Source organism: Scyliorhinus canicula, chromosome 15 (genome assembly GCF_902713615.1).
Source record: "Scyliorhinus canicula chromosome 15, sScyCan1.1, whole genome shotgun sequence".
In the NCBI taxonomy this organism is placed as follows: Eukaryota; Metazoa; Chordata; class Chondrichthyes; order Carcharhiniformes; family Scyliorhinidae; genus Scyliorhinus; species Scyliorhinus canicula.
Window position 1 is genome coordinate 24,584,018 of NC_052160.1, and position 26,495 is coordinate 24,610,512.

Here is a 26,495-nt window from a genome sequence, read left to right on the forward strand (position 1 = left end):
AGATCCTTAAAGATTTTGGGGACTTTGCGGGGTATAAGTTGAATGTTGGGAAAAGCGAGCTTAATAGGGATAAGCAGGGATACTAGCCTGGGGGCATTGATAACGGCACCGCTGCCACTCCCGCCGACACGGTAGACCACGAGCCCGATGGTGATGGAGGATCTGGGGTCAGTGGAGACGATACAGGGGGGAGGTAGGGGCCTCAGTTTGGACCCCGATACGGAACAATCACAGGTTCGTTCCAGGTAGAATAGACGGTGGGTTCCTAAGCTGGCACAGAGCGGGTATTAAAAGGATGGGGGACTTGTTTATTGACGGGACTTTTGCTAGCCTGAGGGCGCTGGAAGAGAAATTTGGGTTGCCCCCAGGGAATACCTTTAGGTACCTGCAGGTCCGGGCTTTCGTGAGGAAGCAGGTGGGGGAATTTCCGCTGCTTCCGTCCCGGAGGATACAGGACAGGGTGGTCTCGGGCATGTGGGTAGGGGACGGAAAGGTATTAGACATATACCGGGAGCTGCAGGAGGCGGAGAAGGCCTCGGTGGAAGAGCTGAAGGGCAAGTGGGAGGAGGAGCTGGGGGAGGAGCTGGATGAGGGCCTGTAGGCAGACGCCCTGGGCAGGGTCAATTCCTGCTCATCTTGTGCCAGGCTTAGCCTGGTTCAGTTTAAGGTGGTGCACCGGGCGCATATGACAGGGGCGAGAATGAGCAAGTTCTTTGGGGTGGAGGACAGGTGTGTGAGGTGTTCAGGGAGCCCAGCAAACCATGTCCATATGTTTTGGGCATGCCTTGCATTTACAGAATTTTGGAGAGGATTTGCAAAGGCTATGTCCAAGGTCTTGGACACTCGGGTAAAGCCAAGCTGGGGGATAGCTATATTTAGGGTGTCAGAAGATCTGGGAGTGCAGGAGTCGAAAGCTGCCTCCTTAGTAGCCCTGAGACGGCTTTTGTTAATATGGAGGGATGTGAAACCCCCAAGTGTGGAGACTTGGGTCAGTGGCATGGCTGGGTTTCTAAGTTTGGAAAGGATAAAGTTTGCCTTAAGAGGGTCCATGCAGGGGTTCTCTAGGCAGTGGCAACCGTTCCTTGACTTTCTCGCAGAACGTTAAGTGGAGGTCAGCAGCAGCAGCAAACCGGAGGGAGGCAGTGCGGTATGGGCCATGGATTGATTTTACTTGTAAAGGGCAGATACCCCACCTTGCTTTGTTAAGTTGTTAATTTGTTTTTCTTTATTATTACTATTATGTTTTTTTTGTTGTTTTCTTTCTGTAGTGGTTTGTAAAATTTTGTAAAAATTTTGAATAAAAACAAATATTAAAAAATAAAAAATAAAAGAAGATAGGAAGAGTTTTTTTCAATATATAAAAGGTAAGAGAGAGGCAAAAATAGATAACCTTTTATATATTGAAAAAAACTTCCTATCTTCTTTTATTTTTTTTTTATTTGTTTTTATTAAAAATTTTTACATTGGACCACCAGAAAATGAAGCTGGAGAAGTAATAATGGAAACAGAGAAGTGGCAGAGGAACTGAATAGTTACTTTGCATCAGTCTTCACGGTGAAAGGTACCAGTGGGATGCTAGAGCTCCAGGAGAATCAGGGGGCAGATGTGAGTGCAGTGGCCATCACCAAGGAGAAGATTCTGGGGAAACTGAAAGGTCTGAAGGTGGATAAATCGCCTGGACCAGATGGACTACACCCCAGGGTTCTAAAAGAGATAACTGAGGAGATTGTGGAGGCATTTTTGGTGATCTTTCAGGAATCACTGGAGGCAGGAAGGGTCCCAGAAGACTGGAAAGTGGCTAATGTAATACCTCTGTTTAAGAAGGGAGGGAGGCAGAAGATGTTAAATTATAGGCCTAGTATGTGTTGTGTCTAAATTTGGGGTGTTTAATGGGGTAGTGTAGAGGGAGCTTTACTCTGTATCTAACTTGTGCTGCACCTGCCCCAGCAGTGTTTAATGGAACAATATACAGGGAAATGTACTCTGTCTGTCTGTGTTGTATCTGACTCGGGAGTAAGTTTATGTAGTGTAGCTCTCTGAATCTTATCCATATTCTTAAATAACTTAACTCCCACATAATATTTGCAGCAGATACAGCATCTTTTAATCAGATACAGAGTGGATTTTGATCAACTATTAGCTCTGACAGTCCTAAAGCCCCATAACCTCATATCTCTTTTCTACCACTACAAGAATTACAAAGATTCCACCAGGGTCGTTTCCCTTGGGAACCTGGCAGTGTCCAGCTGCTGATTCAAACACCACTCTTGCTCGGTGACTTCAGGATGGGAGACAGTTCAGATAAATTTAAATGATGGCCTGGAAAGTATAATGGCTCCGGTGCCATGCAGGTGAGCTGCTCCCAACCCACCTACACCTAACTCTCCTGGGTTATCATCAGTGCTGTGTACATTAGTTGCTCACCGCTTCCTGAACTTGCATGCTACAATTTCAGAAGTTGACTCTATTTTTATACAAAGTTGGAACTTGTGAAACCATGGGCCCAAGTTTTATTCTATTGCAAGTGAGTTTTGAGTGAGTTAAAATCTCACCCATGATTATGGAAACTATAGTATATTTATTATGTTGACAAAGTTAATCATCTCCAAAAGAAAGTTTAACAGGTCTGGTATCCTACCTGAATGCCATTTTCCCACTGGCCTGAGTATTCTTCATTAGTAGAAATCCAACTCATGGTGCCCTCCCCATGACGTTGAAAGTTTTTCCATTCCCCTTCATATATATTTCCGCTTTTATACCTACAGAATAATCAAATTACCAACGCATTGTAATACAAAATATTTGGACACTGCCTTTTATAAAATGTTCAGTTACATCCCAAACATGTAGGGAAATAAACTGTCTACTACTATTTACCCAAATAAAATAGTATTGCCTAGCAACAACCTTCCACCCCAACTTGTTCTCTGCTGATTCAATTTGACTGTGTTGGGAGCATTATAGTATCCTCCCTGGCACTGTACAAAGAGGGGTGGGTGGACGGGAGTTAATCAATTGTTGAAACATATTCAAACGGATATCAAGATAGGATAACGTTAGGCTCAGTTGTGACATTTTCCAGAGTCAAATATCTCTCATTCCAAATTCACACATCAATAATGGCACTTGGAGTAATATCTGCATGTGTATGAAAAAGTAGAAAACTTGGGCTTGACAGGAGGAGGGGTGGGGTAAGAGAGAAGGTTGAATTTGCTGCAGTAAGGCTGATGGAAGCTTGAGCTGATAATATTTGATAATTTCATGCAAAAATATTTTCTGGTAACAGAAATACATTAAATATATGAATGATGCAACAGAATAGGATGCACTATGACTCAGACATTCCCAGCACTAGAATTAATTGGATACAAGAACAACTTGCAAGCTGCACTTAAAACAAAAGCATTAAATCGGCTTCTTGAATCCAGAAATCTCCATGTAATAATTTTCAATTAATTCAACAGGAGGTAAAATTAGTTGATTCAGTGGAGTTGGTGTACGCTTCTTTCATCTCTTCACCATTTCTACCCAGTTCATAATAAGAATAACTTGTAGTTATTAAGCATCTTTAACATCCTAAAACATCCCCTGGCATTCTCATTCATTTTCACTCGTAATTAACGTCATTCTCACTATCGCTCATCAGAGTGAATGCTCTGTTCGCTAGTGTAGTGGTTATCATCATTTCACAATCAAAAGATCCTCAGTTCGAAACCAGGCAGAAACATCATCCAGACCTATTCTTTAAGTGTGAGGATAGGTTACAAAGAGTCACAAAAAAAAAGATTTTAATTCTTCAAAATTTTACATATTAATGTTATAGACAGTATAAACCTTCGTAATGTCTGTAGCGGGGAAAAATTGTACAGCTATTCGACTATAGTGTACTTCACCCTCATGCTGATGAGAAACCAGATGAAGACTCTTGGAGTTATAAACTAATCCTTTATTACAAGCTCCAGCTAGGGCTATTGACATTCCAAATTGGGACGCCAGAGAGCGCAGATTCAAGGATATTTCAGACAGTTGTACTTTGAAATTCAATTACAAGAAATTAGCATACACCAATCATTTGTTACTAGTTATCTATGTTCAATCATGACTATTGATTAAGGTTACATCATGCATAGTATATGAGAATAATTGACCAATCACATTAAAAGTCTGCATGCTTAATTAAACTATCCAATTATTACAAAGGCATGTATGATATATTGCAATTAGTGATATCGGTGGTCTGATTTCTGGGGTGTAGCTATTAATCACATTCCTCCCTGCTGTTTAACTGCTCCTCTTGAGGCATGGCTACTATTCATCAGCCCTCCTTGCCTATTGGCAGACATACTGGAGCCACAACAAATGGTACACTGCTACACATTGTAGAATATACTTTGAGGTCTAGTGCCTGCTGTTTCTATGCCTGGTAGCTGGCCCGCAAAGACAAATTTAAAACTGGTTGCAGTGCAGTATCTAATATCCAAGAATGCCCAAATTGCCCTCTTCAATGTATTTTTTTTAATGCACACATTTAGATCCTTTGGAATTGAAGATTGTTTACTTCTTTTAATTCAGTCACTAAATTGAGATTATCAATAATTAATTCAAGTTAAATATTAAGTTATTACTCTGCTGTGTTATTTGCAGTGTCTATTTCAAATTACTGCGTAATGTATGTTTTTTTTTACACAGGAAATAACCGAATTGCCAGCCAAAATAAATATCCTTGGAAATGTACTTGCCGCCTCATAGCCCAGCCTTCCCTGACATTGTTCACCCAGTCGCCTTGATACCATGAAGTCCCTTCTTTGTTGTAGTATATGGTGCCCTAGAAAGCAAGATTGCAACAATATGCAAATGTAAAATGTAAATCACAAATGCAACAAAACCTGACATTGTGTTCTCTTCTACTTAATTATACTCTTAACTGAAGAACACCCAATAGTTCTCTAATATAATTAAGTAAGGCCCTCATTTCAAAGTAAATAATTAGGCAAAACATCATGATGTAGCTTGGTTAGGTTTCTGTCTTTGGCCTGTCTCTGCCTCTGTCAAACATAAAGTGTATAAAAGCTCTTTGGGCAGAATTCTTCCAACAAGCATGGTGGCTGGTGTAGAAAATCTGCTGAGAGCCAAAAAGCCAGAAACCCAGCAGCATAAAATAACTTTGCAAATCTTCCAACTATGTGTCAGCCTTCCCAATAGTAGGTGGTATGGATTTGCATTGATTTGCATCTCAGGCATGCTCATTAAAATAGCTGCCCATCGGAATCCCATCAGCCTTCCAATCTTGTATCACGCCAGCGGGAAATCACATTGGCATCAAAGTCAATTGCAAAAGGGCCGCGTGCACAAGATGGTCCTCAGTTCACCACAGACTTCGAGGTGAATGCCACATGCAAGCCTACCTGCCACAGTGCTTTGGTGCCCCTGATGCGCTGTACACCAGCCTGCCAGGACACACTGGTATCTGCCCTCAATCTCCATGCCACGCTGGTCTTCATGGACAGTACCAAGCTGCTAACCCATAGACCCTCCTGTATCACCATCTCGGGTCAGTACTGTGCTTAGGCTACGGGAGTGCAGGAGTCTCTTTCCCCACTGTGTCACACATCGGTGTCTATCTGGACAGCACTATGCTGCGGACCCATGTAGCCACTGCAGCAGAGGCCCAAAGTTCAATCGGGGGTGGGTTGCGAGGCAAAAGCAGGGGTGGGGGTGGTCAAACAAAGACGGGGGGGGGGGGGGGGGGGCAATGTAGAAGGAGGGCTGTGCAAGGAGTGGGGTGGGGAAAGGGCAAATACAAGGGGGCAATGTGGAAGGAGAGCTGTGCAATGGGAAGGGAAATGCGGGCAGGACAAGGGCTCAAGATGGTAGGCAGAGAGGCAAGGAGGTAGATGAGATGAACTATGGCAGCCAGAGGGAAGACTGAGGAAGGAAAGCTGGACCCCAATAAGACAGCATGACATGCAACAAAAAAAGGGGGTCTAAGATCTAACATATGTATTACTGGAAGTGGATGCAGACAGACTAGATTATGGGGTAGGCACCTATTAGTGTGGCACATTAGGGATGGCTGGCACAAACACTAAACAGGTCAGGCTGCCGTGCTTTGTGAAGGTTACTGTTGTCCATAGTCTTCTTTGGAAATGGAAACTATGTCAAGACTCCTATTTAAGTTCAGGGACTGATAGAAGTCAGAGGCAGACATTCCTGTTGTGAAATGGAAAGGTCATGGATAATAGGCAGTCCAGGAGCTAGATGGACCTCAGTCTGAACTCAGAGAAAGGAAACAGGGTTGAACATCAGTGGTCAGGCAGCAGGAGAAATCATTGAAAGCATGGTTTACCCAGCTGCAGGGAGGGGTAAGGGTTGCCCGCTTCAAAGGAAAAATGTGCAGCTTGGTAGGTAGGATATCTTACAACTGCCGTCCTGGGCTAAGGCAGAGTGTGTAAATGTCCACCATCACAATGACAGGATCAGTATTAGTGGGAGAGGCTGGAGAACAACAGGTGACATCTTGGCAACACTACCTGCACATTGGACATCTGGTGGTGGCCATGAGGTTAACGGTTGCACATAAGGTGGCTCCTGCTTGGTGATTCAGCTTTTGGCCTTTTTTGCCTGTTTAACAGGTGCTGTTTAGGAAGAAAAGTGATGTAGTTTGAGAGTTTTGGTTCCTCCTCTGGCGTTTGATTGGAGGTTATAATATGAGGAACAAGTAAATAAGGCGTCCTCATTTGACTTGGAAGGCACTCGTGACACAGGAGGGGCGAAACTAGTGGAGGCTCCAGTGTCATCTCAGCCCTCTCAGAGGACAACTGAGAGGCAGGTGGAATTCCTAACGGAGGAGTTCAAGAAACAGACAAGTGGTTTCTGATGACCTGGTGAAGGTGATTGAGGTGGCAGTGGCACCCATTCATGCAACATTTTGGACAGGGTGGAATAATGACTTGAAGTGCAGGGTTTGACGATTCAGAAGGTACAGGAGACGGTCATGGATTACATTGATCGGATTGCTTCCTTGGAGACAGACGTGGCAATGTTGGCGGAGGGACAGAAGATATTGAAGGCTGACAACCTGGAGAATCACTCCAAACAACAAAATTTGAGAATCGTCGGGCTGCTGGAGGGCATAGAGGATGCAAGCGCCACAGATTATGTTAGGGAAGCTGGTGGGGAAGTGGGTATTCACGATCCTTCCTGAAATAGACTGGGACAACAGTCATTGCGACGGAAGCCCAGACCTGGTGAGCTGCGATCATAGTCCGGCTCCACAGGTATTTGGATGAGGAAAAAATCCTGAGGTGGGCGAAAGACACTCAAGAATGCTATCCTGTCAGACTATCAGGACGTTCGGGCAGTCCTAAGATGTGCAGGTTAGGTGGATTGCCCATACTTAATTGTCGTTAGTGTCCAAAAAGGTTAGGTGGGGTTACTGGGATAGGGTAGAATTGTGGGTTTAAGTGGGGTGCTCTTTCCAAGGGCCGGTGCAGACTCGATGAGCCGAATGGCCTCCTTCTGCACTGTAAATTCTATGAAAACTATGATAGTCAGTCAGGGAGGTTGGCACTACCTAATTTGTTGTATTGTTACTGTGCGGCAAACGCTAAGAAAGTGCGGGGGTGGTTTATGGATCTTAGAGTCGGTATGGGGACAGATGGAAGAGGCTTCTTGTATTGGTTCAAACTTGAGGGTTACTGCTCCTAAACACAATTTGTCGTTCTCTTTGGCTGGGTTCGCTTCAAGCACAGTGGTAACAGCCTCTCTAAGAATATGGAATCAATTCAGACAGCACTTTAAATTAGGGTCTATGTCTTTACTGGCATCGATCTGTGGGATCTATAGGTTTCTACCGGCTGGGATGGACTCAATGTTGGACTCAATGTACAAGATATGGAAGAGGGAGGAGGTTTGAGAGGTTTAGGATTTGTTCGTGGAGGGTAGGTTTGCTGTGGTGGAGGAGTTAGTGGATAAGTTTCAACTCCCGAGAGGGAATGTGTTTAGGTATTTTCAGGTGCAAAACATTTTTGAAAGGAGCTCACTTCATTTCCTGGGTTTCAAGCGCCTTCACTTATGGATAAGGTGTTGGCTCTTGACGAGATAGGGTAAGGGAAGATATCAGACATATATGGGCAGATGGTGGCGATGGAGAAGGCTTCACCGGAGGAAGCAAAGGGGAAATGGAGGAAGAGTCAGCTTTGGTTTTGGAGGATGAGGTGTGTAGAACGAGACTCCGCATAGGGTTAACTACACCTTCTTGTGTGTGAGGTAAACTTTAGTACAGTTTATAGTGGTGCATATGGCACACTTAACCAGAGCTCATATGAGGGGATTCTTCCCGGTTGTTCAAAGGGACCGGTGAACCACTCGCACTTGTTTTGGTCTTGCCCTAAGTTGGTTAAGTTCTGGGTTTCCTTTTGTGAAATAATGTCCGAGATTTTGGGAATTAGAGTGGAGCCATGCCCAATAGTGGTGATCTTTGGAGTACTGGACTTGCCGGGGCTAGAGGACGGGAGGAAGGCTGATGTCTTGGCTTTCGTCTCTATAATAGCTTGGAGGCGAGTCTTGCTTGGATGGAGGGCACCGGCACCACCGAAGGCATTGGCATGGTTGGGGGATTTGTGGAACTCCAGCATTTGGAAAAAACTAAGTGCGCTATTATGGCATCGGAGGAGGGGCTCTACTAAAGGTTGGATGCCATTCATTACCTTCTTTAAGGAGCTGGTTGCCGTCAGCAAATAAAGGGACGTGTGTAGGTTGGGGGGTGAGGGCGGGTGGTGAGGGGAGGGTTCTGGGTTAATCAAAGTTAGGTGGGGAATATTTTAATAAAAGTGGTATAAATTTGCGAGACTATTCTGTATGTGATAATAGAATATTTTTTCTGAATAAAACTGTATTTTTAAACAACTCTACCTGGGAATTGTGAGGCTCTAGGTAAATCAGAGGCACCGGGAGTGTGAAGATGGGAGGGTTGAACTCTGCCCTGTAATAAAAGGTGTTGGACCATCAGATAAAATGGTGTCTTCCAAAATCGAAAGTAAGATCAGTTCTGGGAAGGGTATGATTAAGTTCCTTCTTGGAATACATACTTACTTGTTGGTGCCATTAAAGTGGACAGGGTCCAGGTCAATTACACAGGACTCAGAGCCCATTGCCCAGGAAGCAAGGGCAGGCCAGGTTTCTAATGTAACTCTGAAAATGGATTGGCACAACTCAATAGGCTCACATCAAATTTGGAAAAGCTACATAGTGGAAGACAGTAATGCAGCCTTGGGAGTGAAGGCTATTGTCAAGGGGGGCACAGCTGCTTCAATTCTGCCATCCCATCAGTACTACTACTATTATCATATGCACTGATGAGCAGCTAGATGTCAAATTTGAACTTCTTCAGCCAGTTGGCAGCCTCTTCATCAGCCTGGTGTCGGGCAGTGAGAGCACCACTGAAGGCACTTGTCGATTATATGTACTTCGCCACAGTTGCACAGGGGTGAGTCATGGAAGTGGTTATTGCGACAGAGCTCCTGTGTAAAACCTGTTCAGTTTGACCCATTCTCCGCACGGGAAGTCGCAGCCTGCGATTTCTAACATGGGATCATCAACCAAGTGCTGATTCTGGGCTGTGTTGTTGCTGTTGTGCCACAGGTCCTTCCACATGTCTGCCTAGCTTGGGCAGGTTGCTCCAGATTGGCCACCTTGAGATGAGGTGTTTGTTGGGTGGGTGAAGTCTTCTACCAATGGCAGACCCAGATTTTTGTGCACTCTTTCTAGCAATCATGCTGTGTGAGCTACATGACAAATTATGGTGGCGCAATGTTGCTGAGCATAGATAGCCAATTTGTGTTTGTTGTCCAGATTAGTCCTGAGAGTCTCATTCATTTGGACATCTGCCAGTTTGCAGTGCGCAGTGTTCTTCCAGACAGAAGCAGAGTACTCAGCCATTGAGTAGCAGAGAGATTCATCAGTGAAAAGAGTCAAGGATTAACAATCAATGCCATTGGGCGGCACAGTGGCGCAGTGGTTGGCACTGCTGCCTCACGGCGCCAAGGACCCGGTGCCAAGGACCCGGTGCGATCCCAACTCTGGGTCACTGTCCATCTGGAGTTTGCACATTTTGCCATTGTCTACATGAGTCTCACCCCCACATCCCAAAAGATGTGCAGCGTTGGTGGATTGGCCATGCTAAATTGCCCCTTTAAAAATTGGGTACTGTAAATTTATTTTTTAAAAAACAATCAGTGACCAAAAGAATTCCATTCATTTACCAGGAGCAAATGAATGTTATGCCATGTTAGTGAGTGGAGTTCAGAGCCACATTGGCTCAATTATGTAATTTACAAGTTCTCACCTCCCCACAAGGCTCCAGATGTAACACCTATGGAATGCTGTTCACCTCTATATGTGTGCTAGAGTCCCAGGGGTAAGGTAGTATGAGGAACAATGCGGTCTATGGTGCCAAAGCTTAGTTGCCCACCTTCTCCCAGCACTCTCATTCACACCTTTGTACTCAGCACCCTTTACCCATTCTGGTTTTCAATTTCTCTTTTCAGAGAGGCGCCAAAAGAGAGAATGTATCCAGTGGTCCAGATGCCTTTCTATGAATCTTCATTCGAGGCAGGAGGCGAAGGAGGGAAAGGCAGCTCCAGCAGGAGGCACTACATGTGGGGCAAGGCCAGGGAGAGTGTGAACATCAAAATGAGGTTGAAAAGCAGAGACCCAGACTGCAGGGACAACTGGCAACACCAAGGATCTATTGTCCTCGAGTCTCCTTTCTACAAATGAGTGAGGGGCAGTGCAGGGCAAGGCTGCAACTGTCCAGAAATCTGATCCACTACATGCTCAGAGAAGACCTGACACCTCATGGGTTTGGAGGCCTCCCCTCGTCAGTGGCCCCGAAGGTGACGGCAGCGCTCAATGCCTTTGTCTCGTGCGGCACAGTATCGCAGTGGTTAGCACTGTTGCTCGCAGCATCAGGGATTCGGTTCGAATCCTCGCTTGGGGTCACTGTCTGTGTGGAGTCTGCACGTTCTCCCCATGTCTGCATGGGTTTCTACCAGGTGCTCCACTTTCCTCCCACAAGTCCCGAAAGGTGTGCTGTTAGATGAATTGGACATTCTGAAATTTCCCTCAGAGTACCCGAACAGGCGCCGGAGTGAGTGTGGCGACTAGGGGATTTTCACAGGAACTTCATTGCAGTGTTAATGTCAGCCTACTTGTGACACTAATAAAGATGATTCTTATTATTATCTATGTCTTTCCAGGGAGAAACTGGGGGCCTGTGCGGCATTTCACAGTCAGCAACACATTGGTGCACTCAGATGATCAATGCTCTTTACAGGATGGACCATCCTTATGTAAACTTTGCCCTGGATGAGGATAGCCAGGTTCAGAGATTTACAGGCATTGTCGTTTTCTCTTAGTTCCCAAGGGTGTAGGGAGCAATAAATTATATCCATGTGGCTATACGGGCTCACTGGCAGCAGCCCCTGAAGTTCATCAACTGTAAGGGCTTCCATTCCACAATTGGTATGTGACCATCAAAAGCACATCCTGCACGTTTGTACACGGTTTCCTGGGAGTAGCCATGACTCCTACATCCTGAGTCATTCCCAGGTGCTTAGGATTTTCAAGGGGCCAGAAGGTCTTCAGAGATGGTTGCTTGGAATAAGGGCTACCTACTTAAATAATGGCTCATGACTCCAATGTGCTACCCTCAGACTCTAGTTGAGGAAAGGTACAGTGCTGCTCATGCCACCACATGCTCCCTCACAGAACAGACCATAGGACTGCTGAAGATGTGATTCAGATGCCTGGATTGCTCGGGTGGCTTTCTGCAATGTGCACCAGAGAGGGTTTGCTGCATCATTGCAGTTTGCTTTGCCCTTCACAATCTGGCTAAGCAGAGAGGTGAAACCCTGCCAGAGGGTGAACTGGTGGAGGAGGAATCCTCCTCAGATTATGATGGTGAGGTGCAGGAGACCCAAGAGGATCATGGTGCCATGTGTCATGGAGGAGGGGAGACGTGGGAAGTGTGCCCGTGATGCCCTCATAGTTGAAAGGTTCCAAGAGGAGTAAAACATTAAGTCCGATCACCAGGAAACATCTCCTCTAGCACTCCAGGCCATTTTGTGAATTCTGAAGGAATAGCCAAACCATCCCTGAGAGGATGAGTCCTGTATTTACACTTGGGCTTTGAGTGCCAATGATTCACTAAGGCCAGATCTTAGCTTTAGTCATCGGTGTCCTTGTACTGTGCTCACTCTGTCAACTTAAAGTCCAGCCAGGAAGAACAGCAATGTGAGTTGAAGCTGTATGTTTCCCATACCATATAAGGGAGAAAACATTTCTGCAAAGGAAGTGCGGACGAACATTGGGCTCTCATCCTAAAGCGCATGTCTTGGTTTGAGACTCTATCAGATAGGAAATCCAGATACGCAAAGAGTCACATGTCTGATGAGCCCTAATCAGCCATTGTTGTCCTTTGAGGACTAATGATTGAGACCTGGCCCATCATACAATCCTGAATAAAGAATTATACACATCTCCCTGAAAACACACAAGGGTCTGGTACCAAGTTGCACTGAGGTTGGCATCATATGAATGATAAGAGAATTGCAAAGATCCAAAAAAGAATGCTTTCATCTGACCATTACATTTATATACCAATGGAATGGTTTTCAAAATGTGCAATTTATCCACAGTGCGAGAGCACCTGTGACCCTGAAGTGATCAATATTTTTTAACTTTCCTTACCCTACCACTACACATTGGTGCAGCCCTGTCATCTGCAGCAGGGGCTGAGGGAGCCTGCTGACTGCCACCTACTGATATCTGGTGACCTGAACCCTGGAGGTACCCAACCTCATTAGGCTCTCCTGCTCAGGGACAGAAGTACCTCAATCCGAAATACGATTGGTCCCATGGATTTCAGGTAATGTTTACTCGACCTGTAAAATGTTACACAATAAAATTATAGCTACGCTAAATGCCACAGCATTCAAAATAAAATACCTATCAGTTACGGCACTAATAATTTTAACCTAAAAACAGTTTACTGATTTTTGTGGACCCAAATGATTAATACATCGGAAAACAAAATAATAATAGAGTTAGAAATGATACGGCAACACATTTGCTTAGAGCTCCTGCACCTCAAAATTTGCCACTGCACCACTGGCTGATAATAGCATCCAGTCCTCTAATCATAATGACTTAAAAGTTCTTGATTACAGTAAGTCTGTAAACAAGTAAAATTAGCGGCAGCGCATCACTTAAAAGAAAAATAAAGATCAAAGAAAATGTGTTTTTACCTTCCCATGTCTCTTGGCTTTATTCCACTCTCCAGTGTAAGAAATGGATTGATCCGCACTTGTGAACATCCCCTGTCCATGGCGTATTCCATTTAGCACCTCGCCAACATATGTGCTGCCATCTTTCCATGTGTAGGTGCCATGGCCTGTCGGAGTATTCAACGAAAAATCTCCCTGTAGAAAAACATTTAAACCATATTTAAGGCATGAAGTCTTAATTATTCAGTACTGAGAGAATCATGGACTTAAAAGGACGCGATCATCTGGCCACGATGCACCAGAAAAGTTACTCGCCACAACACAGCGTGGCCAGTGAAAGCTAGGAGACTCCGCTCCCGGGATCCAGCCGGCTTGCAATGCCTCGCGAGATTCAACGGAATTTTGCGAGACGTTGCAAGGAAAATCTCACCCACAGTGCGCGGGATCAGTATTTGGCAAATCTGCATTTAAAGTGAGGCAGTTAGCCTTACTCTAAACTGCAAATTCCCAAGGTACCTGAAGCTTTGGAATTCAATCCCTTTGCCTAGAGGACATCGAGCGAGTGGCGTTTGGTATTAGTCCCCTCAAACAGGGACCAGACAGAACGGCACTCGGAGGCCCCCAGCTGCATGGCCTTTGGGCAGGGTGGTGCCCTGGCACTGCAGGTGCCACCTGGGCATCATGGCAGTGCAAGCTGGCAGAGGCACTGCCAGTTTGGCATTGCAAAGGTACCAAGCTGGCATTTTCTGCACACACGCGATTGGGCCGGAGTTGCACACTGTGGGTGTTGGGGGATGCAGGGACCCTCCCATGTTGCGTTTGGGCTGGGGGGGGAGATCTGGGATTTTGTTTTGTGGGCCTTGGCGATCAGGACGCGATTGAAAAATGATGTCCCGATCTCTCACTACAATAGGGGTTCCGGCGAGCGGAGAACCCCATTGTAAAATGGGGCTATGTGCAGCCTCAGCTGCGCGTAACACGTTTAGTCCCCTTATTCAATGCTACACTGCGAGTGCCGGGAAACACGCTCACTAAAGGACTTTGTTCCCTTTTGAGAAGATCGCACCCATAGAGTTAGACATATTTAATTATTTGGGATAAAGTGGTCCCAAACAGATTATCGTAAAGAAAGACTTGCATTTAAATAGCGCCTTTTATGACCTCAACTTCTCAAAGTGCTTTACAGCCAATGAAGTACATTTGTAGGGTAGTCAGTGTTGTATTTTTATTAAATACGGCAGCTGATTTACACATAGCACAGTCCCACAGACATCAATATGATTACCAGTATTGGGTTCCTTTGGCATGGAAAGAAACTCACCAATATATATTTTAAAACTTTATCCTTATTGCAATTTTTATTTTCAAACTGGACTTTTTCTGCTGATCAAAGAAAATTAAGATGGCTGCTACAAGTCACCTGATCATAACAGTTGACCTCCTGTCTGGGAGCTATCCCCATGAGTTTCAGGACAAAGTAATTTTTTTCTCAGTTTCTGGAATGTCACACCTCATTAAGTCTAGAGAGCCACTAACAGAATTACATCACATCAGACCAATTGCAATGAGTACTCCTGAAATTCCTTTTGCATTTGATAAGCCAATTTTTCTAGTGGAGTTTGTGGATCTACTGAGACAATGGCTTTCCAAATGCCAAACCCTCAACATAAATGGCATCCCTTTCAACAACTAATGATTGAAACATTATTAATCCTGAAAGCAAAGCCATTTCCAGATGCCGGATAAACATCCCTTTGAAATTATGGTGGAGAAGGAAGTTCACATGACCCAAGCTTCCGGACAGTTCAATATTGCATCCTTTCTTTTTACAGGCAATCTGCTGTTTAATATTCAACTACTAAGACACAAAGAAGCAGGCTCCTCCAGGTAGACAACCTACCCATTTAACCCGATTTTTCTGGAGGATTTTGTAACATTGCCTACAGAACTGACTCAATCTCTTGCCTATGGAACTGACTCAATCTCTGTGTGCCTACCTCATCTTCAGATACCAGCCCCATCTGAAAAGCAATTCTCCAATGCCGGTATTCAGCCAGTCGATCTCAAATGCTTAAGTGAAAGATTTCCTCATTGGACGCTGGAACTCACATGAACCAGTATTCATTTTTCTGTGGTTCTTGAACTGCAAAACACCATTTCTCTATCCCTCTCTTTACGTGTGAGTTTGCGGAGTGTGTCATTGCGGACTTTCCTTTTTACAGGTTTTGAAAGTGTAAATTAAACTAACCTTCTGAATTAATACTAGTTTGCGTTTGCTGTGGATTCACAAAACCAAAGAGGTTGGGAAAACATGCCACTAATTACTCTTTAAAAACAAATTCAAACACCTTCTGCTTAAGCACAGGTGGCAAAAGGAAATCAGTGCAATTTGAACTCTCTCCTGTTTGTAACACAAGATCATCTTTACTACTGATGTTGGTTGACGGATTAGTATTCACCGGAAGGACACGGAGGAGAACTTCCCTGCTCTTCTTTGATATAGCAATTATGGGGCCTTTTACATTCACTTGAGAGGGTTTAATGTCTCAACCGAAGGACAATGCAGGACTTTCTCAGTACTGCACCAGGAGTGTCAGCCTGGAGTGGGACTTGAGTCTCCAGAGACAAATATAATTTATTAGTTGAAACATCTTGGTCATGAAAAAATAAATGTCCATATTTCTTTAACAAAAGTTCAAGACTGGGCGGGATTTACCGATAATCTGCAACCTGCCGCGTGTTTTTCAGTGGCGGAGGTGGTTCGCCAGCGAGATTTTCTGGCCCCACTGTTGTCAACGGGATTTCTCGTTGACTGCACGTCTCATCGCCAGGAAACCTGTGCGCCATCGGTTTGAACGGAATATCCCATCAGCATGAACAGCTGGTAAATTCCGCCCACTGACTCTTGTGTTATTCCAAAAGGTTTGATCATGTCCGGGCAGCACCAACACCCAACACTAAGCTAAGAGCAATGCATGAATACATTAAACAAGATTCTGCAACAATTACAGTGTTGGATTGTATATCTTATCTACCATGCACAAGGCCTTCAGAAAACATGCCCTGTGGGAAAACATTAAAATAACAATCCTTACAACATTACAGAAAATGTTACGTATTCACCAACTTGCTAATCTCATTACATCTCTATTTCAGTAGGCATGTATTCCCAATCAGTCTGAAAAGCCTGAGAACACGGATGTGCCTTGGCATTTACTTACTTCATACTTTATTCCATTCTTCCATGTGTAAGTGCCTCTACCGTGCATAAGGCCTTCAGAAAACATACCCTGTGGGAAAATATTAAAGTAACAACCTTTACAACATTATAGAAAATAAAACAAAGTTTTAAAGCTTGTGGAACATAGGGATGGTGTTCGAGGGATGGCAACAGTGGGGCTCTGGGTGTGCCAGTAGTGGACAGTAATGCTTTTATGGAATGTTCCTCCCAGCTCCAAACGCAGGTCAGTAAAGTTACTTTCTTGATTGTAGACTATTAGGCCTTCTGTAGGCCTGGCAATCCTAAATGGAGCTGGCACCAGCTACATCAGGACAAACCAATATTACAGAGGGGGTTTCAAACAGGCAATAGGCCCTTTGCTTGCATATGATTTATTTGTTAAGGTTCAGTCTCGGGCTGCCAATGACTGTACTCACTCATCGATAACTGTACACTTCATAATTTGACTGATTTTAAGGGAGAACAAATTGTAGCTGCTGAAGTAAATATTTCAATTCTTGTTAATTAAAATAGTATTTTGTTTAATTTAATATGATAAATATTACAGTGATTCAGCCACTATGATGTTTGAATTTTATTACTTATCATTAGTATTTATCTCAATATTATAGCAAGTGAGCAGTAAATTTCAAAATCAGTTTCTCTGGTCTTCTTGACAGTAATATCCAAAGAACAAATGCAAACCACAAATGCAGCTTGTTCAAATGTTGAGCTCACAAGTTAATTACATTTAACAAATATCAATATAAAGTTCCACTGAACTTATCTGATTATTTCCTTTGGTCAACTGAAAAAAGCAGAGAATCTAATTTGGGTAGTTGAAGCAGACAGAAATAGAAAGACCGGCCATCATTCAGTTTGGCTGACAATATCATTAATGGGAGCATTTCCTAACCAGTGACAGAGGACCCGACCTAATGAGGGATGTTCTTTCCTTAAAGGGTGCTTCTGGGAATACCCTTTCTTGTGAGGTCCGATTACGCAGAATGGGCTTAGGGCAGAATTCTCCGTTTCTGAGACCAAATGTTGACGCCGATGTAGAATTTGTGGACTTTCACGACAGAAAAACCAGTGTAGGGGGCCGCACAGTCGAGCAGTGTTTAGCATTGCTGCCTCACGGCGCCGAGATCCCAGGTTCGATCCCGGCTCTAGGTCACTGACCGTGTGGCTTTTGCACATTCTCCCCGTGTTTGCGTGGGTTTCGTCCCCACAACCCAAAGATGTGCAGGGTGGGTGAATTGGCCACACTAAATTGCCCCTTAATTGGAAAAAATGAATTGGGTACTCTAAAACTAAAAAATAGAAAAATCGGTGTCACAACTGGACTGATTACGCCACTGTTAAGGGGCTAGCACTGGCGCCACGTGGAACACAATCGATTCTAATGAGAAATGGTGCCGGATTCGTCGGTTTTGTGATTTGCACTCAAAGGCTGACAAGCTTCAGCCGCATATACACACTTAACTCCCCACACATACCATCACAGCCAACAAGATGGCAGTAAGGAGAGTGGCACCAAGGTTTGCGGACGTAGAGCTCAAGACCCTATTGGGCGTCGTGGAGGAAAAGAGGATGACTCTACCCCGGTCCGGGAAGGAGGCTGCCAGCCGCTGCAGTTCGCTGTGCCTGGGCGAAGGTGTCAGAGGCCGTCAGCGCCATGGGCAACACCGTCCGTACACCAGGCCAGCAGTGCCGGAAAAAACTGCATAATCGCAGGGCGGCCAGGGTGAGTAGGCAGCACTGTGCCCCTGGCACTATTCTGCAACCCACACACCCGTAACCCGATACCCCACCACCAGGATGGTCCAAAGATGTGCAGGTTAGGTGGATTGGCCATGCTAAATTGTCCTTAGTGTGCAAAATTGCCCTTAGTGTTGGGTGGGGTTACTGGGTTATGGCGATAGGGTGGAGGTGTGGACCTTGGGTAGGGTGCTCTTTCCAAGAGCCGGTGCAGACTCGATGGTCCGAATGGCCTCCTTCTGCACTGTAAATTCTATGACAGGAGGATGGTCGAACCCTACCCTGCACCACATGTCAGTACCCATAACGACCGCCATGGCTATGTGCCGGGAGCGGGAGAAGACAAGAGGGTGACCGCCGGACCTGACATAGCGTTAGAGCCCATAAGGCCAAGTTAGACACTACTTAAATTGGCACGGATGCAGGACATAGTTTAGTTATAGGGGCTAGGACACAAATCTGTATATATGAATTCACATTAAACACCGCTACTGTTACAACCTGCCTCGGTGCTCTGTTAGAAGGATGTGAGGGTTGGGCTGGTCTGGGCTTGCCGGATGTGGGGGCAGGAAGAGAGAGAATGGGGGGGGGAGACCTTCCTGAGGGTGGCCAGGGCTCATCTGCCACCACTCCCGCCCAAACTGTTGCTACCACCGGCACCCCACAGATGCGATGGGACCATGTGATGAAATGGCCAGCTCACATGGAGGGATCATCCAGGTGGACGGGAGTCAGACGTTAGCATGCGATGAGGAGCACCAGAGGTCATCACGAAGCTGGTTGTCATCATCCTCCTTCCCATGGACCACACCCAATGTTGCTGCCAAACCAGGGCCCCCTCCCCATGGTGCGACTGGTCTGTACAATGGAGGGCATTGCAGGCATTGGGCAGGGTATAAGGGGTTGGGATGTGGTGTCCGTGCCCCTTCTGGCCAGTCCCCCCTCAGTCGGTGAAACTGGAGATGATCAGAGCACCCCTTGCACATTGGTCCTGGCGATATGTCGTGCAGCCTCCCATGCCTACCTGGGCTCTATGTCCTGCCCACCCTTGCTCTTCCCCACATCCACCTCGTCAGACAAGGCCTGCCTTTCCTTCACCTCCTCCAACACATCAGCCCTCTGCTGTCCAATGTTGTGGAGGACGCGGTAGGCCGCCACGATGCAGGCAACCCTCTCAGCATCATACTGGACGGCACCTCCAGAGCGGTCCAGGCACCTGAACCCCATGGACAGGAGGCCAATGCACTGCTCAATCACTCCCCGGGTCGCTCATTGGGCATCATTGTAGCAGGTCTCCGCGTCGGTCTGTGGCCTCCAGATAGGCATCATCAGCCATGACTGCAGTGGATAACCTATGTCACCCAGGAGCCAAACCCCCAGCTGGGAGGGGGGGACATGTCGCGAACATGTCAGGAATCGTCGAGTGTGTCAGGATGAAGGCGTCGTGCACACTGCCTGGGTACCGGGCACAAACCTGTATGATGCGCATCTGATGGTCACATATCAGCTGCACGTTCATCAAGTGGAACCCCTTTTGGTTTAAGAACAAAGAACAAAGAAAAATTACAGCACAGGAACAGGCCCTTCGGCCTTCCAAGCCTGCGCCGATCCAGATCCTCTATCTAAAACTGTCGCCTATTTTCTAAGGATCTGTATCCCTCTGCTCCCTGCCCATTCATGTATCTGTCCAGAGACATCTTAAATGACGCTATCCTGCCCGCCTCTAACGCCTCCGCCGGCAATGCGTTCCAGGCACCCACCACTCTCTGCGTAATGAACTTTCCACGCATATCTCCCTTAAACATTTCCCCTCTCACCTTGAACTCGTGACCCCTAGTAATTGAGTCCCCCATTCTGGGAAAAAGCTTCTTGCTGTCCACCTTGTCTATACCTCTCATGATTTTGTAGCTCTCAATGAGGTCCCCCCTCATCCTCCGTCTTTCTAATGAAAATAATCCTAATCTACTCCACCTCTCTTCATAGCTAGCGCCCTCCATACCAGGCAACATCCTGGTGAACCTCCTCTGCGCCTTCTCCATATCCTTTTGGTAATGTGGCGACCAGAACTGTATGTAGTATTCCAAATGTGGCCGAACCAAAGTCTTTTACAACTGTAACATGACCTGCCAACTCTTGTACGCAATACCCCTTCCGGTGAAGCATGCCGTATGCTTTCTTGACCACTCTATCGACGTGCGCAGCCACCTTCAGGGTACAATGGACCTGAACACCCAGATCTCTCTGTACATCAATTTTCCCCAGGGCTTTTTCATTTACCGTACAGTTCGCTCTTGAATTGGATCTTCCAAAATGCATCACCTCACATTTTCCCGGATTGAACTCCATCTGCCATTTCTCCGCCCAACTCTCCAACCTATCTATGTTCTGCTGTATTTTCTGACAGTCCCCTTCACTATCTGCTACTCCACCAATCTTAATGTCATCTGCAAACTTGCGAATCAGGCCACCTATACCTTCCTCCAGACCATTTATGTATATCACAAACAACAGTGGTCCCAGCACGGATCCCTTTGGAACAGCACTGGTCACAGTTCTCCATTTTGAGAAACTCCCTTCCACTACTACTCTCTGTCTCCTATTGCCCAGCCAGTTCTTTATCCATCTAGCTAGTACACCCTGGACCCCATGAGACTTCACTTTCTCCATCAGCCTACCATGGGGAACCTTATCAAATGCCTGACTGAAGTCCATGTATATGACATCTACAGCCCTTCCTCATCAATCTACTTTGTCACTTCCTCAAAGAATTCTATTAAATTGATAAGACATGACCTTCCCTGCACAAAACCATGTTGCCTATCACTGATTAGCCCATTTTCTTCCAAATGGGAATAGATCCTATCCCTCAGTATCTTCCCCAGCAGCTTCCCTACCACTGACGTCAGGCTCACCGGTCTTTAATTAACTGTATTATCTCTGTTACCCTTCTTAAACAAGGGGACAACATCAGCAATTCTCCAGTCCTCCGGTACCTCACCCGTGTTCAAGTATGCTGCAAAGATATCTGTTAAGACCCCAGCTATTTCCTCTCACTTCCCTCAGTAACCTGGGATAGATCCCATCCGGACCTGGGGACTTGTCCACCTTAATGCCTTTTAGAATACCCAACACATCCTCCCTCCTTATGCCGACTTGACCTGGAGTAATCAAACATCTATCCCTAACCTCAACATCGTCATGTCCCTCTCCTCGGTGAATACCAATGCAAAGTACTCGTTAAGAATCTCACCCATTTTCTCTGACTCCACGCATAACTTTCCACCTTTGTCCTTGAGTGGGCCAACCCTTTCTCTAGTTACCCTCTTGCTCCTTATATATGAATAAAAGTCTTTGGGATTTTCCTTAACCCTGTTTGCTAAAGATATTTCATGACCCCTTTTAGCCCTCTTGATTCCTCGTTTCAGATTGGTCTGACATTCCCGATATTCTTCCAAAGTTTCATCTGTCTTCAGTCGCCTAGGTCTTATGTATGCTTCCTTTTTCCTCTTAGCTAGCCTCACAATTTCACCTGTCATCCATGGTTCCCTAATCTTGCCATTTCTATCCCTCATTTTCACAGGGACATCTCTTTAAAAGCCTCCCACATATCAAATGTGGATTTACCTTCAAACAGCTGCTCCCAATCCACATTCCCCAGCTCCTGCCGAATTTTGGTATAGTTGGCCTTCCCCCAATTTAGCACTCTTCCTTTAGGACCACTCTCGTCTTTGTCCATGAGTATTCTAAAACCACGGAATTGTGATCACTATTCCCAAAGTAATCCCCAACTGAAACTTCAACCACCTGGCCGGGCTCATTTCCCAACACTAGGTCCAGTATTGCCCCTTCCCGAGTTGGACTATTTACATACTGTTCTTGAAAATACAGAAAAATGTGTCATTTGAAACATGGAAGTCTGGCAATATCTGGTTTGAGAGGGTACAGGGAAAGATCCCACAAAAGGTTAATAGCAGCTGCAAAGAGCAGGGTTATAAAATGCAGATTCTTGCTCACAAGCAGGCTAATCAAACACATAGGTCTCATGTGGTAAGCTAAAACAATGGCTCACACCTTCATGGAATGTAACTATCTCAGGAAGCATCTGAAAAAGCATGGATGAGAGTTTCAATTGCATTAAGTGATGAATGTTTAAAACAGGCAAGTCTTTCAAGTCATAACCAAGTTAAATTTTAGCATACAGCTAAAAGCAAAGTTTCACACCTTAATTGAAATAAACTCTCTTAGTAAACAGCTGGAAAGGATGGAAGATGCCCAGTCGAATTTGGTGTCAATTTTAAAGTGTAAAATTCTATGAACATCAGGACAATTAAAAGAAAATTGGAGACGACCTGTCTACGAGAAACATCATGTAAGTCAAAATCAAAGGCAAAGTTATGAGCTGGGGACAATTGGAAAATTAAACGATTTGAAATCACAGAATTAAAAGTAACACCTATTGAAACCAAAGCATTGTTTAATCAGATCTGAGAGGAGACGATATGCCCAAAATGAATAATTAGTTGTAGTAAGATGTTTACATCAAAGATAATTTTAAACTATCAAAGTGAAACAAGCCCATTTACAATAAAGTCGTTAAAACTTAATAACTCTTCGAAAGAGAATATAAACCACCGGAAGAAAGGGTAGAGCAGAGCCAGCTCTCACAGCTCGGTGCATGGGAAGAACAGGACACAGCAACCGAGTTCACCAGCGAATACAACTCAAGAAGACCAGATTTTAAGAAGATCGATTGCCAAGGTGGGCCTGAAGCAGCCAGAAGCAAGATCTTTTTTCCTTTCTGTAAAGAAAGTGTTTGCAGCTTTTAAAAGAAAAAATATAATAATAAAAATAACTTAACCTGAAAAAGTGGTTATTAGCTTACTTCACTTCCTTAATAACGCAGGACCCAGGAAATCAATGCTATTAAGGGGTAAGTAGGTAAAATTCTTCGGTGAAGGTATGGGTTATACCGGGGGATAACTTGAAAAGATAGTTTGACCTGAATGGCACCCACAGAAGCCTGCACTGGAGTCAGGGAGTGAGAATCCCTGTTCACCATTTAGAATATCAACCTTTTTTTTGGTATAGGGGGAATTCTAAGAATAGTGGTGAGTTTTAACTTCAATACTGCTCTAGAAAATCCTCCTGGATGCTCCTTACAAATTCTGCTCCATCTAGACCTCTGACACTAAGTGTGTCCCAGACAATGTTGGGAAAATTTAAATCTCCTATCACCACCACCCTGTTGCTCCTACATCTTTCCATAATCTGTTTACATATTTGTACCTCTATCTCATGCTCTCTGTTGGGAGGTCTGTGGTAAAGCCCCAATATTGTGACCGCACCCTTCCTATTTCTGAGCTCAGCCCATATTGCCTCACTGCTCGAGTCCTCCATAGTGTCCTCCTTCAGCACAGCTATGATATCCTCTCTGACCAGTAATGCAACTCCTCCACCCCTTTTACCTCCCTCTCTGTCCCGCCTGAAGCATCTATACCCTGGGATATTTAGTTGCCAATCATGCCCTTCCCTCAACCAAGTCTCAGTAATACCAATAACATCATACTCCCAGGTACTAATCCAAGCCCTAAGTTCATCTGCCTTACCTACTACATTTCTTGCATTAAAACAAATGCACCTCAGACCACCAGTCCCTTTGCGTTCATCATCTGCTCCCTGCCTACTCTTCCCCTTAGTCACTCTGACTTCATGATCTAGTTCCTTACAGGCTTTAGTTACTACCTCCTTACTGTCCACTAACCACCCCATTTGGTTCCCATCCCCCTGCCAGATTAGTTTAAACCCTCCCCAACAGCATTAGCAAAAGCACCCCCAAGGACATTGGCTCCAGTCCGGCCCAGGTGTAGACCGTCCAATTTGTAGTAGTCCCACCTCCCCCAGAACCAGTCCCAATGTCCCAAAAATCTGAACCCCTCCCTCCTGCACCATCTCTCAAGCCACGCATTCATCCTGCCTATTCTTTTATTTCTACTCTGACTACCAGGTGGCATTGGTAGCAATCCTGAGATTACTACCTCTGAGGTCCGGCTTTTTAACTTGGTTCCTAACTCCCTAAATTCTGCTTGTAGAATCTTGTCCCGTTTTTTACCTATATCATTGGTGCCTATATGCACTACGACAACTGGCTGTTCACCCTCCCCCTTCAGAATGTTCTGCAGCCGATCTGAGACATCCCTGACCTGTGCACCTGGGAGGCAACATACCATTCGGGAGTCTCGTTTTCGACCACAGAACTGCCTACGTACTCCCCTTACAATTGAATCCCCTATGACTATAGCCCTTCCACTCTTTTTCCCACCCTTCTGTACAGCAGAGCCAGCCACGGTGCCATGAAGCTGGCTACTGCTGCCTTCCCCTGGTGAGCCAACTCCCCCAACAGTATCCAAAATGGTATACCTGTTTTGGAGGGAGATGACAGCAGGGGACACCTGCACTGCCTTCCTGCTTTTTCTCTGCCATTTGGTCATCCATTCCCTTTCTCCCTCAGCAATCCTAATCTGTGGTGTGACCAATTTTCTAAACGTGCTATCCACGACCTCCTCAGCATCACGGATGCTCCAAAGTGAGTCCATCCGCAGCTCCAGAGCCGTCATGCGGTCTAACAAGAGCTGCAGCTGGACACACTTCCCGCGCGTGAAGGAGCTAGGGACATCAGCCACGTCCCTGAGCTCCCACGTTGAGCAAGAGGAGCATAACACGGGTCTGAGATCTCCTGCCATTTTAAATCTTAACTTAGTCCAACTATAATATCAAATAATAGATAAATGAAAAAGAAAAAAAAGAAAAATTGTTACCAATCACACGATAACTGTCACTTGACAACAGCTCCTCCACAAACCACCTTCTGAGTACAGTGACCACAATGCACTGATGCAAATTTTCCACCGCAACAGTCAATCAGCGGCTCCGCTCTACTACCCTCTGCTGGATGCTTTCCTTCACTTGAACACGGAGGGTGCCTTGCTCAGGTGCACCTTCTGGATACAGTGACCACAATGCACTAATGCAAATTTTCCCCGCAACAACCAATCAGTTGTCCGCTCTGCCACCTCTGCTGGATGCTTGCCTTCACTTGAACACGAAGGGTGTCTTGCTCAGGTACACCTTCTGGATACAGTGACCATAATGCACTGATGCAAATTTTCCTCGCAACAGCTAATCAGCGGCTCCGCTCTGCTGCCCTCTGCTGGATGCTTTCCTTCACCTGAACACAGTGTCTTGCTCAGGTACACCTTCTGGATACAGTGACCGCAATGCACTGATGCAAATTTTCCTTGAAACAGCCAATCAGCGGCTCCGCTCTGCTGCCCTCTGCTGAATGCTTGCCGTCACTTAAACACGGAGGGTGTCTTGCTCAGGTACACCTTCTGGATACAGTGACCGCAATGCACTGATTGGCACTACCTGCCCCGCTGCTCTCCGCTCCGCAGGTGTTGCCGTAGGTGGGCCGCCGGTGGGTGACGGCCGGGTTTGCGGTGGGGGGGGTTGCCCAAACGGTCAGTGTCACTCTGAAAAACCAGGGGCACGGGTGAGTGGTTAGTGGGTTTGTAGCAAGATGTCTGCCTTGCAGGCTGCGGTAATGGTGGTCCCTGACTGGACACGGCACCAGTCCATGGGCCACTCGGCCTGTTCCCCCGTCACCCCCACCCTGGTAGGGCCCCCTCTCCGTGTCCTACCTCCTCTCTCTCTTCTTCAGCAGCCACCAGACTGGTTTCATGATTGTTTTTTTTAAAGTCTTTTTATTAAGGTTTTGCAGAATTTTTCATAGCAAAACAGCAGTAACAATAATAACAAAACTACAGTGAACATTAACATAGTGCAAAAAGAGAATATATAATAACAATTAAATAGACATTACCCCACGTGACTCAGTCTTCCCACACCATCCCAATGAAGCACCCCCCCCCCCCTACGGATTGCTGCTGCTGACATTTTAGTTTTCCCCGAGAAAGTCGACGAACGGCTGCCACCTCAGAGAGAACCCTAGCGTAGACCCTCTTCAGGCAAACTTTATTTTCTCGAGGCTGAAAAACCCAGCAATGTGGTTAACCCTAACGCTACACTCAGGGCTTCGAGTCCCTCCACATTAATAAAATCCATCTCTGGGCTACGAGGGAGGCAAAGGCCAAGACGTCGGCCCCTTTTGCCCCCTGAACTCCCGGGTCTTCTGACACTCCAAAGATCGCTATCTCTGGACTCGGCACCAC

General features: G+C 45.7%; 1 protein-coding gene across 4 annotated transcripts in view; it reads right to left on the reverse strand.

Moving 5' to 3' along the window:
* Positions 1 to 26,495, reverse strand: part of rsph10b (radial spoke head 10 homolog B) — a 116,029-nt gene that overhangs the window by 85,052 nt on the left and 4,482 nt on the right. For all 4 annotated transcript variants that reach the window (XM_038820180.1, XM_038820179.1, XM_038820178.1 and 1 more), the window contains exons 3-6: positions 16,508 to 16,576; positions 13,308 to 13,481; positions 4,740 to 4,825; positions 2,639 to 2,759 (exon numbers count right to left, since the gene is read on the reverse strand). In XM_038820180.1, the coding sequence (XP_038676108.1) occupies positions 2,639 to 2,759; positions 4,740 to 4,825; positions 13,308 to 13,481; positions 16,508 to 16,576 (450 nt within the window). The remainder of the gene's footprint in view (positions 1 to 2,638; positions 2,760 to 4,739; positions 4,826 to 13,307; positions 13,482 to 16,507; positions 16,577 to 26,495) is intronic.